Source organism: Cladophialophora psammophila (genome assembly GCF_000585535.1).
Source record: "Cladophialophora psammophila CBS 110553 chromosome Unknown aczJe-supercont1.2, whole genome shotgun sequence".
In the NCBI taxonomy this organism is placed as follows: domain Eukaryota; kingdom Fungi; phylum Ascomycota; class Eurotiomycetes; order Chaetothyriales; family Herpotrichiellaceae; genus Cladophialophora; species Cladophialophora psammophila.
In genome coordinates, this window is record NW_006912923.1 from 585,762 (window position 1) to 599,448 (window position 13,687).

Genomic DNA, 13,687 nt, shown 5'->3' on the forward strand with positions numbered 1-13,687 from the left:
AGCTTCAAACGGCCAAGCTATATCAGAGGTCCCCTTCCAGTCAATAATTGATGGTTGAGAAGCTACGTACCCTCAAGATAAAGAGACACGTCAGCACTAGTGAGTTCTCTCGTATAGGAAGGTCATTTGTACGCCTTTCAAAGTCTCTTTGGCACACACTGGAGGAGCAGCACCGCATCGCACATCTCCGACGCAGCGGACAGAGCGCGAGCTCCAAGAAGGTTCCGTATGTTCGAAGCTGCCGAGCCATCCTGATTAATCGCACTTTTAACACATTATCTCTCAAGTGCGAGATACAGATATGAAGGCAAAGGCCACGACAGTGGGCCTCAAGGAGCTCACAGAGGGATCAGTGCCCTTTACCACCCTCGAAGAGGCATTCGGCGAGTCCTCGCTCGGCATCCTCGTGGTCAACAATCTACCAGCGAGGTACCTCGAGCTGCGGGAGAAGCTGCTGTCGTATTCGTCGTACCTGGCGCAACTCCCCGCCGAAGACCTGGATGCCCTCACCGATGCGGCATCCCACTACGAGATAGGATGGAGCCATGGCAAGGAGGCCCTCAAGGACGGACAGTACGACACCATGAAGGGTTCCTATTATGTCGATTGTCAGTCCTTCTTCCTTGAAAATCCTGTTGTCCCAGAACCGGGGAAACCGGTAACAAGAGGGGCGGGAACGAACTTGTGGCCTGCTGAATCTGCAATGCCGGGATTTCGAGCCACATTTGAAGAACTTTGCACGATGTTGATCAACATCGGAGTCCTGGTCGCCCGAGCCATTGATTCATATGCCACCACGAATATCCCACACTACCAGCATGGGTATCTCGAACACGTCGTCAAGACCAGCCACACGCCAAAAGCCCGTTTGCTGCACTATTTTCCGCCCACAGAGGCGCCGGCCTCGCCATCATGCTCACCCGTTGAATCTTCCAACACGTCGGATTCGGAGGATGATTCCTGGTGTGCCACCCATCTGGACGACGGCTGTTTGACAGCGCTGACGTCGGCATTATACATCGACGAGTCCAGCCCTCTGCCACCACTCACAGCCGGCTCATTTCCGTCCCTGCCGATCCTGCCCGCATCTCCGGACCCCAAGGCGGGGCTTTACATCCGATCGCGCGGCGACAAGGTGGTGAAAGTCGATATACCAGCTGATTGCATTGCCTTTCAAACCGGCGAGGCTTTGCAGATGATCACAGATGGCAGGTTCAAAGCCGTGCCACATTTCGTCCGTGGCCCCTGCGGCGCGAGCAAGGTCGCTCGGAACACTCTAGCATTGTTCATGCAGCCGGACATTGATGAAGTCATTGATAAGGAGAAAGGCATGACCTATGGCCAGTTTGTGGAGATGATCGTGCAGAGGCATTCTTAGTCGGAAAGAGGTTCTGATTCTATTTGGTAAATAGCTGTTTTACACCCGGCACTTAAAGTATTGTGCAGTTTTTAGTTGCTATGCCTGAAGGTGGTGATATCACCCTACTGAAATATCCAAATGTGGCAGTGTTATAGTTAAGGGTGTAGGCATTTAGGACCTCGTAGACGTAGGCGATCTTTAATATCAATGGGGCGAGCCTGAACATTTCCGCAGACCTCCCTGAGGTGAGGAGGGATGTCCTTTTCTAACCTGGCATAAATGTTTTGTGTTGTATGGATATTCTCACATCCTACTTCGATCAACTCGAGACCTAGTAGCCCTGTTTCCCGCTGCCCCAGGGGCTCCCAATCTTCGATCTCCCGTTGCGCCTATTTCTCCTGTATATGTTCTTCTATCGCGCCGAAGGCATCCAGGATTTCCGGTCCAGGTTCGTATTGACAACCGTCGCAAGGTCATCCGAGGCTCTTGCCGTCTCTGCAGGTTTTCACACAGGTAAGGTGGAAATGGAGAATCTGCCAGCATTTCAAACCCCGGAGCAGGCTTGGGTGTCGAAAGATCCAGTTCTTTCCATCGAGGCATTCCTCCGGCTAGCTCAAGAGCGGTTTCACACTATCTTCTCGACCAGTGGTGCATAGCGTGACGCGGAAGATTGAAATGAGACCCAATCAGCAACTATCGTAAGAGCTGAGGTAAATGGTTGAATGCAGATGCCCTGCACAAAGTGCTCACCATTGGAGACATATAAGGTGATGCATCTTCAGCGCAAGCGTTCAAAGAAGGGTCCAGAATACGGTCCCATAGTTTCGGTGGTCATTGAAGAGGCGGCTGTAGAAGTGTCGCTTTTCGATGTTTGCTTGGATCTGGTGGTCTGGGTAGATAGTCTGATAGCGGCCCTGCTGTGAAGGAAAGAACAGTCTATCGCAATTGGCCATTATCTGGAGATATGGATCACTGCTGTCTGTTGGCTTGCGATCGCATTTGAATCGACAAAGAGGGAAGGGGAATTGGATTCGGAGACATCAGAGACCCTGAGGTGCATTTAGACTGGCAATTGAGAACCCTTTGCGCGCAAGCTCGTGATGCCTGCAGAAGTGAAATGATTTCGGCGGTTCGTCGAGTGCCAAGGCGCTCCACCTACCGAGAGTCTTCACCAAAACCATGAATAGCCTCCAAATTAGTACTAGTGGATACTAAATTGAGCTACCTCGATAAAGGAGCCTATTAATTGGTGGTTGCGTATTCGGGTGGGTCCCTCCTTTAACAGAGGGGTTGCTATGACAAGTGAAAAACATGTTGGACATATATTTTACAGGAGTACTACACTTATTACCACCATTTGGAAGCAAAGTGTGCTTGCTTCCACACTGAAATACAGCTCTGAGTCTAGGCCTGTGGGTAGGATGGTGACAGTAGTGCTCCTGGCCGTCATCTCATTCTCAACACATCACTCATAGGCTATTTAGCATTCACACACTTTTTTTTTTGGGATTCATTTCCCAAAGGGTGACTATTTGTTATTTTGCTTAGTTGCAGCTATGTGTAGCCAACTTTTCTTTTTGAGGCATTCACTCGGATCCGCCGAGGCCGCTCTTTGTTGCCACAATGCTTTCTTGGTGCTCCTTGGCAGATCATAGACATTTCGTAAGGCACAAGTGCCTCACCGGCATCCTAGGTACATTCAGAGGCTTCATGCAGACATTTATAGAGTCCCTAGTAGCGCTGAACATAGCGTGAACGTCAGAAGAACGTAAACTGCTGTACCAACGCAATATAAGCTTGAACTTTAAATACGGTAGTTGAATACTGTGTCCTTTCCTGCCTATAGTATTTACCTTGCTGCAATTTTCTCCTCTTTCTCCCCCTACCTATGAGAGTGTAAGCACACGCGATATCGATTCCGAGTAAAGTCGCACAGCAGATTCACTTGATCCCGATTTTGATTCCACGTCCCATCGCAATCTTGTATCCCCTCAATTTCTGAAGCCTCTTAACCCTCGGCTATTTGGTATACGCGTACATGACGACATTCTACACTCACCTTAGTGCCATCCGTAGTATTCAACCCACTATACAGGCTGATAGACCTGAATGCCTCGGATGAGCCAGAAAGTTTCTTTGAATGCTTGCGGATTGTTGGCCACATAGTCTTGACAAGTTGGTGCCAACGCTGCGCACCCGGAGCCCGACCACTCTTCATTGGTCCAGTCTCCGCATAGAGCAGTGTTAATGACGATACTCAGGTTGGAAAAGTATTCGGATAGTGAGCTCCCGTTTGCGGACATGAAATGGGCGTCGGGAGTTCTCCAGGTTCCCGGACTGGGATTGCCACTGAAAGCGTCCGAAGGTACCTCATCACGCGCAAAATTCCAGATGGAGATCCAACCGGGGGCGAATTCGGTTGCCACGACTCCTCCGCCGTTATCGTTGAATGCCTTTCCGAAGGAGTTGTTTGAACCTGACACTGCACAGCCGGGATTTCCAGGAACATCAGCACTGCAATCAAGGCTTGTGAATGCCCCCCGCATCTGCATTTGAGTGGCATTCGCAACACTCGGATCTGAGATGTTCGAGATGGTGAGGTGTGCTTTCGTATGAAGGACCATCTTATTGACGGGCTGAAGCGAAATTCCTTCCATGATATCAATCTCCCCATCATCTGGCCACTTTGGCCCTACCAGCCAGTAGGCCGGCCATGACCCGCAAATACCTCCAGGCATATGCATGATGTCGGCGATATGCAAGGAATAGTTGAAGAAATCCTTAGATTGAATGCGTGTAGACTGCCTGCCATTCGGAGCCATATTAGAAGAGTCGACCCCAAGATAGATCACATTCTCGAAAACGTCGTTAGACGCGAAGCCTGCCAATCCAGTACTATTAGCCCCGGCCAAGTCCTGGTACTTAACGAACCCATGCGTCGGATCTGGGTCTGAGAAGAAGTCAAATTGATCGAAGAAGTCTGGGCCGGTGTAATTTCTTGAGAGTTGGTATTGCAAAGCTTGCGAAGCTCCAATAAAGAGTCCGACAAGTCGAGATGCGACAGACCGCATTGTGTCCAGAGTTTTGGGAAGAGAGTCCTCAGGTCTTGTGATGGTGCTGGTGGCGGATGTGGCAGCAATGATAGGTGGTTTATGATTTTGAAACTCGCTAGAAGGAATTTGGGGGATGCTGTCTGCCTGTGAAAAGAAACATACCTTCGAAATTGCGGTAGACATATAAAGCCTGCACAGAGAACAAAGACTGTCACAAGGCAGTACAAAGCACTGCGGAACATAGGAGTGTGATCTAGAGTGATAATGAGAGAGGTTCCATTGTCGAACTGCCTTGTCGAAAGCTTTGTATCAGACAAGAGGTCATCTGAACAAAGCAGCTGTTGTCCAAAGCAAACGATATCGCTCTTATGATCAAATGCGAAATCGGAGCAGGTTTATTCAGGGAATTTTGTTCCCTGAAAAGGGAAGCTGTTGCTTTCTCTTCCCAGCATCCACAACCCACTGTAGCGCACCACCGTTGGTATTCAACCCCATGTGACGCGAGCGGATATACGTAATTGACATATTCCATGATGTTGGTCGTTAGTTTGGACGTGAAGAGAATATTGTAGTGCGTGCCAAAGCCTGGACTCTTCCCCGCACTCAACTTCACCGACATCGAAGACGAGGGCATGTATCGCAACACCGTTAGCTGACAAACCGGGGATGGTAGTGAAGAGGAAATCAGGGAGCACATGACCTCGTGTTCTTCGTCTTCCTAGCGCGTCGGCGTGACCATCCACAGCCCAACTCGCTAGTAGCCTTGGCAGAAATATATATCCAGCCTGTGCCCCCAGGAGCGCCAACCTTTGGTTCCAAGTTTTCTTCACTTCACTTCTTTTCTCACACATATGAGATCCACTTTTCAGTGCTTTATATGTTATCATGGTGAAATATCTCATAACAATTGATCGGATCCTACCTGCATCAAGCAACCTAACTATAAATCCAAGAGTTGGGTTGCCACAACGCGGGCTCAAAGTACCACCTTGGTTACTACAGGAACTTGATTAGGTAACCCATCATTGTTACCCACCACACCACACCACAAATAAGGCCTCAGATCAGCGAGAGATGGGGGAGGGTGATCATGGGGTTGAGCGCTCAGGAGGAAGAAAGAGGAGGGGGTTTGAGCAGGAGGGGTCCGCGACGAGAGGGGAGAAGGATTCGAGTTCGAGTCCGGGAGTTGACAAAAAAAAAACATCCTTAGCGGGGTTTTCTCACAAGTTGAGTTTTTGCTCCATTGAATTTTTGAATCTTTTGCTTTAGTCATTATGGGATGGTGGAACTACTGTTGACTGTCTTGGCAGATACCCAAGGAACCTAAGGTGAGAGGTGCCGTGTCTGTGAGAAAGCCTACAGGGCGGCTACTTACACGATCAACTTAGAGACTACTTCGAATGTCTGGCATCTGTGATCTTCCCCTCCGGAAGACTTCCTTTGACTGCAATAGCTTTGTCCAAAATCTGTACCCCAACGTCCATTGGAATTCAAACTCTATGAGCGTTTGCGAAGAGACTGACAAAAGGCAAGATCCAGCCAGCTGCATTCCAATGAGAAGTTCTGCTCTTTGACACTCGGGACCCGCATGCTTTGAGGGCTGTATTCGAGGCAACTTGATCATCGCGAGGGGTGTCGAATGCAAGGCTTTCGAGACCGCAACCGCAGGTAAGCTAAGGAGTAAATAAGCGTCACGTCCTGATATTAGCTGTGCTTGTGGAGTGAGGTGGCTTACGAGAGCATGCAAGTGGCAGATGGGAATGATGGACCGTATCGAGAATTGGTCGCAGCATCATGCTCTCGTCGTGCCACGGAGTTGTATCCCTGCAGGTGTTAGGGGTGACCTCAACACAAGGCACAAGCCGAAATTTAGATGATGTTTGATGGATCCAGCAGCATTCATCTCATTCCAGATGCGTACTTTAGCCTCGCTGATAGTCTGTCATGGCTCCGCCTTGCGGCTTGCGGTTGACGTCCGGTGGCTCGAGATCGTATGTATACATGTTGCCCGGGTCAAACTTCTCTTTTCCTGCACCATAAGACATATTTGCTGCTCTTTGCTCTGGAGGTAAAGATGAGCCACGCGAGGTTGATGGGGGATCAAACTCAAATTTTGCCGCTGCCTCTTCCACCCAGACTTCCATTTGGAGCTCTCCGGCTTCAACACGGCGAACTGGATGTGTTTGCGGAGAGAGAGAGGTTGTTCCTTTATCATTTCCTTGTGATGCTGGGGCTGAAGACGATGGATCATTCGACAGAAATGGCTGTGGTTCGGCAGCTATCCACTTCCGCTCTTCCTGGTCGATCCGGCCAACAGGTCGGTCAGCCTGATCTTTAACTTCCATGGCCAACGTGAAACTGCATTCGGTAGCACCGGGTCCTTCTGGGAGAGGCCTGAGGCGCGCCGCTGATGTGCTAATCCGAGACAAGGTGGCGCGGAAGTTCGCTTCCAGGTCGGCCAGGTTGAGGTGGTGACTCAGTCGATCGTTGTCCTCTGATGGACTGGACTCGAATGGGATGTCTACCTCACCTCTAGCGACGGAAGGGAAGGAACGGAGATCAAATGTCCAACGCTCGAGGACACGGTTGCTGTCACACTCGTAGATGCAAAGCAAGACCTTTTCGACAACGTTCTTTTCGAGTTGGTCACGGATTGCGGAGACGGCATCGTTGACCCACGCACAGACAGCGGGGTGCCGGTTCTGACGAACAGGATAGTTATAAGCCCTAGCGGAGAGAAACGAGACTGGTGGGTAAAGTCGGCGAAGGTAGAGGATGTGGTGCGTTGTGACGGTGAGGAAAGATGTGAGTGTGTCTAGCAGGGCACGACGCGTAGATAGGAAATTTGAGACTGTAGTTGGGTTTGGCGGAGGGCCGGCCATGTTGATATTGTGCCAAACACTTTCGGCTAGGAGTCCGCAAGGAGGTACTTCGGCTCCGGGATGTGCTGAAGTAGTGAAGGGGGATACTACTGTGCAGAACGGCGAGCTAACGGAGGAATGGAGTCGCGAATGAAGTCAAAAAGGTGCAAACACGCCAAGCATCTCACTTTTGTTTTGAGTTTCCGTCTTCCGCTCCGCTTCCATTTCTTCCAAGGTTTTTTCCCTCTGGTATTATCACTCCAACTGCCCTGGCTCGCCCATACAACCTCCCGCAGAAACATTCTCTCATGCCATTTCCCAACCCGCAAGAATGCTACCATCCTATCCCTGAGGTGTTGGAAGTAATCTTGGTCCCCATTATGCGTCACGGATCATCCGTCCGACTCGCGGCCTACGCCACCTGCCGCATGCGCGTTCCTCCCGCAACACGAGCATTCCAGCTTCAATGCATGGCAGCGGGGCTTTGATCTGATGAAGATTTATTTGCGCGCCATCTGATTGATGGCGGCCGCAGCACTAATTATGGTTTCATTCTTCAGCTCGCGAATCTTGAGGTTGTCCAGCACCCGTCCGTTGTCCGGCAAGGCTTCAGACCTCGTCAGGTCCCTTATTGCTTTCTTGTCCAACGTATCCATTCTCTCATATCAGCTTTCTGTTCCCATCTAGCCCTTCCCTCGCAGTTGTTGCTTTCCTCGTTCCAGTCACTTATTTGCCCTCAGGTGAGGCATCCCATTTCTTCCAGAACGGCTTCCCTTGAGATCCTTGGAGTTTGGGTTTTGATTTTGCTATCCTTGTTGGCCATTAATACTGCCGCAGCCTATATTTCAAGTACCGTAGAGGAAAGAGGCTTAAAGCGGTCAACGCCGGGCAATCTTCGAGACATTTTTCGCAGAGGACACCAGAACTGCTCCGTCGAAGTCATTGTCACCAAAATATATCTCTTGGTCTCAGGAAGCAAGCACCATGTCGCTCAATGCCGGCTGGTAAATCGAGTCTTCACAGATCCACATGGATTATTATTTTCACGCGAAGACCACGCGAAGACCACACGGAGGGTGTATGATTACCTCACGCTCGACATCACCAATGCACCAACAAAAATCAATACTGTGTATACTGGAACGAGCTCCATGCTGGTAACACAATCCAACCAGAATCCCCAAGTCCCCCTAGCACATATAACGTGAGCACCCAGAGACTCTACTTCGACCAATTACTTACTGCCAAGGCCACTCAGCTCCCTCTTTCTCGTACGTGGAGAGTTGCTCGGTCACGCGGTCCATGATGGTCCTTGAGCAGCAAGGCAACAACCGCTTCAAGAAGCGCCAGGAAAACGTGTATCTCAGCGGGTCGGGCCAAGCTACAGATAGTTGTCAAAATGCAGTGGTTCACGATCTGGTCAATGGACAGCTCTTCGCGAACTCGAATGCGGGCGCTTTACAATTTGGCACCACATCCGGCACGACATATGCGAACTTTACAGCAACTTCCAATCCTGGAGACAGCACCACTGCCTTTTCAGTCGACATTCAAAAAAAAACCTCATGTGGAGTAATTCTGCGTTTTACAACAACAGGGCAAGGTTCTGTGTGCTCTCTGACAATTCAATAGTGGCTGTCTTTGGCGACCCAATGCTGGCCACCCAATGCTGGCGCCTAATGATTGGCTTTTCGTGAGCTTGAGCATGACAAGAGTCACTACATGCGCTGCAGCCGTGGGCGCACCAGAGTTGAGCGGACCTTCTGGTAAGACCGAATCATGCCAGTTCTTATGAGGCTGATGATCTCACAGGACCATCAGGGAAAGTGGGCTTTATATTCATCGATCTTTGTGCTGTGTATGGATCCTACAGAGCTCAGCTTTGGTCCGGACGGCGATTCGATGCGACTACCGAAGCCCAGTCTCTGAGAGCGCACAATGTTATGGGTGTGCTTATGCTGATTCCTTCTTTTTGGTAGTCCCACGGGCGTGCCTGGTGCAACTGGTAAGCACAAACCCTGCCCAACACCTTTTCGGCGTCTATACGTTCACGGATAGACTAACAATATCCGCTAAGGTGCACAAGGACCACAAGGTACCATCCCTCACCACAATTACATGCATTGCTTTGCTCGCGCCAGAAAGATCAAAACAACACTAGATTGAGACCAAACCATGCCACAGAAAAGGATTCCGGGCTTACCATTCTAAAAGGGGCATCTTTAGTGGAAGGCGTCGCATGATGACTGAGATCCTGATTCTCTATACAGTGCTTCTTATCGATCCTGCTTGGCTCCTTTACCCTCACTTAACATTCAGTGAACGAGAAATCCGCTGACTGAAACTTCGATCTACAGGATTGCAGGGAAGCCAGGGTATTCCTGGCCCGACCGGAGCTACCGGTAAGTCACTCTGGAAAAACGAATTCACGATTTAAGAAGCTCTTGTCTTCCATTTCTCGAACCTAGCCACTCCTTTTTGTTCTAGGAGCTGTGGGGTCGCCTTCGGGTGCGTCAGATCTTCCAGATGCCACCGGCCCGTCAGGTCCGTCAGGTCCCCAGGGTCCTCAAGGTGCTGTCGATATAACAGGTCTTTTAGGTCTTTTAGGTCTGTCAGGTCTGTCAGGTCCTTCACTGTCCGGTCTTCCAGGTGCCACCGGCGCAGCTGGCCCATCGGGTCCCTCAGGTCCGTCCGGTCCGTCCGGTCCCGCGGGGCCGACTGGTGCAACAGGACAGAAAGGCGCGGATTCGATCCAATTCGCCTCTCTGGGATGTTGGGCGCAGAGCTGCAACTCTGCCGGCACATGTGTCGCTCTGGGTAACTATAGCACAAACGGCGGCTTCAATTCTACACTCACAGGCAGTTCAACCGCCAATATCGATGCGCAATGCGCAAGCATCTGTATAACCGAGAACGGCGCCAACTTTTTCGGCACAGTCAGCGCTTCGTCAGGAGCCACAGCTGATTGTTACTGCGGCTCTGCAATCACTAGGTCTACGAGTTTGACGTCCAACTGCGTGCCGTGCTATGACCAGAGCGTGGGGCTCTGCGGGAAATATCAGATGTCAATTGCAGTCTATGCAAGGGCTTTCTAGGGTGACTGGCGATATTTCGGTCGAGGAATTGACATGGTAGGTTGGGGACTACTCTCAACGCTTTTCGCGGGAATTAGGGCGACTGTGGGGATTTTGTCTTCGGAGGTTGTTTGCGCCAGAACAATGTATTTTCTGTGTCGTCGCGACTTTTGATATGGAGGACTGGCCGCCATGGCTTTTGGTGTGCGAGATGTCCAACGACTCTGTCTCGATCGGGGACATGGAACTAATGTAATAATTAAATCGGCATGGCGAAATCGAAGGGAACCGCGTGGAAGATCCGGCTACATATGGGAAACGGGATCATAGTAAGAAGCACTGAAGGGCTACACCCTTTGCGACATCATAGATACGAACCGATACCTCGTAAAGAGCATGTGTTGTGCCACAGAATACACCGTACAGTTAGGAAAGCTCGGCCTCGAGGGTCCGAATTAACTGTTCGATCTAGCACACAATACTCCGGTGGAATCAGTGCCTTGGTACACGTGTAGCCAGCTGCAAGGCTGCGAGAATCCCCTACAAGTCCCCCGGAGGTTGTTCGGACCGTCGGCGCGTCTTGGCTCTACGGGGATGGTGACGTCGTGCAACGCATATGGGTGTATTTCCTGAAGCGCAAGTAACATTCAGCTCGAGTTGTGAAGTCTTTGTTAAAGGGACCCGAGATTTCCGTTCGAAGCGTCGGCCATGACAGGCTGTCGATAACGAAACATGGGGGAAAGGAGCCTGATCTTCTCCCAGTGATATGTTCGCACGGAGCCAAGGTGTCATCCATTTCGTGTCCTAACATTCGTACATTTCATTTGGTCTTTTTGATGTGTCCATTTGCACTCCCATTTACAGTGCCATGTGAAGTCCCATTCGCAGTCCCGTTGGCACTCCCATTGGCAGCAATAGTACCGTTTCCCTTCCTTTTCCCTTCTCCCGGCGGATTAGAGACTCGAACAACTTCCGGCAGTGTAAAGATGCTAGGCCAGACCATCTGGAAGTGTTCTTGATCCCCGTTCAGAATGTGTCGCAGGTGTATGCCCCATACAATGTAGCAATAAGCGCCAATTCCAGTCATAAGATGCCACCAGCCATGTCCTTCCAGGAGGAAGCCCCAGGGCATGCCAACACTCCGCCTCCAACGTATCAAGGTAGAACAGTAGAGGTTGTCAAGATTCCAGATGTAGAAGCCGCCAAGGAAGATGCTCACCCCAAACGCCACGAGGCACCACATGGTCCTTAGTATTTCCAGGTCTCTCTCATTCTCATACGCCTGTTGTTCTCTCGAGATGTCCACAGGCATCCCTGACCTTTCTCGCTCCAGACGGTGTCTCTCTTCCGACTTCCGCAAGGACGGTCGCAGACTCGTTTCCATACTGTAGACACTGCGAAAAACGATGAAAACAGTCAACAGAGCGTAGACAGTCTGGTGGAATACGGGATCTTGAAGGTAGTGGTAGTAGGCGGTGATGAAGGCGCAGAAAAGCACCAAGAAGACGCCGAGATAGATTTGGGTCTTTTTGGTTTGCGAGTAGGAGAGCGAGGCGTAGGCCATGAGACAAGTGGTGTAGATCATGTTGAGTTCGTCGACCAACTGCCACGGATCTGGAGACGGGGGAATGGGTCAGGTTCACTGATCAAAATGGGAAGCACTTGACCTTTGCGTTCGTGGGGACTCACATTTCAAAGTGGTATGGAACATGAAGCTGCCAAATCCAACAAGGAAATATCCAAAATATGCCACTTCAAAGACAGCATCATGCCCATGTTTCCTGCAGCTTTGAACGCCCTTATATGCTAGGTAAATGAACATCAAGTTGGTCAAGGTATTGATGATCTCGGCAGAGTAGTACGTGGCGTAGTAGTCCTTCTCATGTCAGTCCCGACAATTCGGTATGCTCTGAACCGGATAGATTGCCTTCGTACCTCCTCGCACCATTGCAGAGTGCTCGTGACGGGATGCCAGTACCCCGGCTGGCCTGGTGGGGGGTATGGAATGGAGGGGAGCCATGAAGCCATTCTGGCAACAGGGGGTGGCGCAGTACAGCTTCGCGGGTATCTCGAGGCTTGGGATCAAGGAGATAACATAGTGACAGAGAAGTACTTTCCGGAGTCTTTAAGAGGTATAGACTCCTGCCAGTTGCACGGAGTAAGGAGTTGACTGCGGATGCGGATGGAAGGGGTGGGTTTCGCAGTTGAGCATACGGAAGTGCTTACAACGCACAAAAATGGTCGCAGTGGAGCTGGGGCGATAAAAACTTGTTCAACTTGTTTATCTTAGGGGGCGGACAAATGACGTCGCCTGGCCCAATCCAGCCATGACAAGCAGCTAAGCAGCTAAGCGGACCGAAGGGGAGAAGCCTCAGGCAGATCATTTGCTGCCCTGACACGTGAAGAGGTGCCTGGGAGGTGCAGGCCGAGAGGCGAGCAGGCCCTGAACCGCCCAAGCCCGTCCGACGGAGATCCTAGCACCCGCTGGTGCCTAGACTGCGGAATGCCGAAGCCTAGGTAAAACATGACCAGCCGGGCAGGCGCGTGTCGTCCCAGCAAGCAGGTTATCCCTGGGCGCGGGCGCGGGCGCGGATAACTGTCATCCTTTACCCAGTAAGTTTCTCGGTGCTAGTAACCGGACTGAGGCTCAAAACCGAACTTCATCTTCAACCATCTCGCACTCAACACTCGTTCAACATGGCCATTCCCAATGCTGCATTGCAAAAGGTCTGTTTTTGCCGCGCGCCAATTCGTCATTTGCCGCTCACCACGTGCAGTTGCTTCAAGAAGTCGAGACTCAAGCGGTGCTTTCCCAGCAGAAAATCACGCAGACGCAGGCAGAGCTCAACGCCAAACGGCGAGATGCCCGACTCAATCAACTGACATCCAATGAGCTGAGATCCCTGTCTCAAGACACCAATGTCTATGAAGGAGTCGGAAAAATGTATGCAGCCCTCGGCCAAAGACCCAAACACCTGCTAGTTACCTGACACTACTGGCTCTCAGGTTCATTGCTGTCCCTGCGACGACCCTGAATAAGCGTCTGGCATCTGAAGCGGCCGCTCTGAGCAAGGATATCACGGAATTGGAGAAGAAATTGCACTACCAAGAGACGACATACAAGAACAGTCGACAACACATTGAGAAGATCTTGCAGACTGGTGGTCGATCATAATGTCACCCCTTCAACAACGACCTCCGCGCGTGTGTGGTTTCTACTAAAAATCAAAGCTGCCCGAAAGCCAATCCATCCATTGTACCTTGCCTGGAAGAGCCAGGTCACCAGCATTCCACCCTGCGACATTTCCCCCAGAAGACCGGGCTTTGATGAAATTGAAT

The 13,687-nt window shown here is 50.9% G+C and overlaps 6 protein-coding genes across 6 annotated transcripts; 3 read left to right on the top strand and 3 right to left on the bottom strand.

Annotated features, from left to right (window-relative positions):
• Positions 1 to 301: 301 nt before the first annotated feature.
• On the top strand, positions 302 to 1,378 carry A1O5_01524 (uncharacterized protein; the record flags this gene model as incomplete). The annotated part of the gene is made up of 1 exon (XM_007742140.1): positions 302 to 1,378. One exon carries the CDS (start codon positions 302 to 304, stop codon positions 1,376 to 1,378), a length of 1,077 nt encoding a protein of 358 aa, XP_007740330.1.
• Positions 1,379 to 3,447: 2,069 nt separating this feature from the next.
• Positions 3,448 to 4,431, bottom strand: A1O5_01525 (uncharacterized protein; the record flags this gene model as incomplete). Its single annotated transcript, XM_007742141.1, has 1 exon — positions 3,448 to 4,431. One exon carries the CDS (start codon positions 4,429 to 4,431, stop codon positions 3,448 to 3,450), a length of 984 nt encoding a protein of 327 aa, XP_007740331.1.
• Positions 4,432 to 6,335: 1,904 nt separating this feature from the next.
• Positions 6,336 to 7,295, bottom strand: A1O5_01526 (uncharacterized protein; the record flags this gene model as incomplete). The annotated part of the gene is made up of 1 exon (XM_007742142.1): positions 6,336 to 7,295. One exon carries the CDS (start codon positions 7,293 to 7,295, stop codon positions 6,336 to 6,338), a length of 960 nt encoding a protein of 319 aa, XP_007740332.1.
• A 1,284-nt stretch (positions 7,296 to 8,579) lies between these two features.
• On the top strand, positions 8,580 to 10,369 carry A1O5_01527 (uncharacterized protein; the record flags this gene model as incomplete). The annotated part of the gene is made up of 3 exons (XM_007742143.1): positions 8,580 to 8,846; positions 9,640 to 9,676; positions 9,762 to 10,369. 3 exons carry the CDS (start codon positions 8,580 to 8,582, stop codon positions 10,367 to 10,369), a joined length of 912 nt encoding a protein of 303 aa, XP_007740333.1.
• A 799-nt stretch (positions 10,370 to 11,168) lies between these two features.
• Positions 11,169 to 12,376, bottom strand: A1O5_01528 (uncharacterized protein; the record flags this gene model as incomplete). The annotated part of the gene is made up of 3 exons (XM_007742144.1): positions 11,169 to 11,962; positions 12,038 to 12,224; positions 12,284 to 12,376. The coding sequence occupies 3 exons, from the start codon at positions 12,374 to 12,376 to the stop codon at positions 11,169 to 11,171; spliced, it is 1,074 nt and encodes a 357-aa protein (XP_007740334.1).
• Positions 12,377 to 13,045: 669 nt separating this feature from the next.
• Positions 13,046 to 13,523, top strand: A1O5_01529 (prefoldin subunit 1; the record flags this gene model as incomplete). Its single annotated transcript, XM_007742145.1, has 3 exons — positions 13,046 to 13,075; positions 13,126 to 13,292; positions 13,355 to 13,523. 3 exons carry the CDS (start codon positions 13,046 to 13,048, stop codon positions 13,521 to 13,523), a joined length of 366 nt encoding a protein of 121 aa, XP_007740335.1.
• Between the last annotated feature and the right edge of the window lie 164 nt (positions 13,524 to 13,687).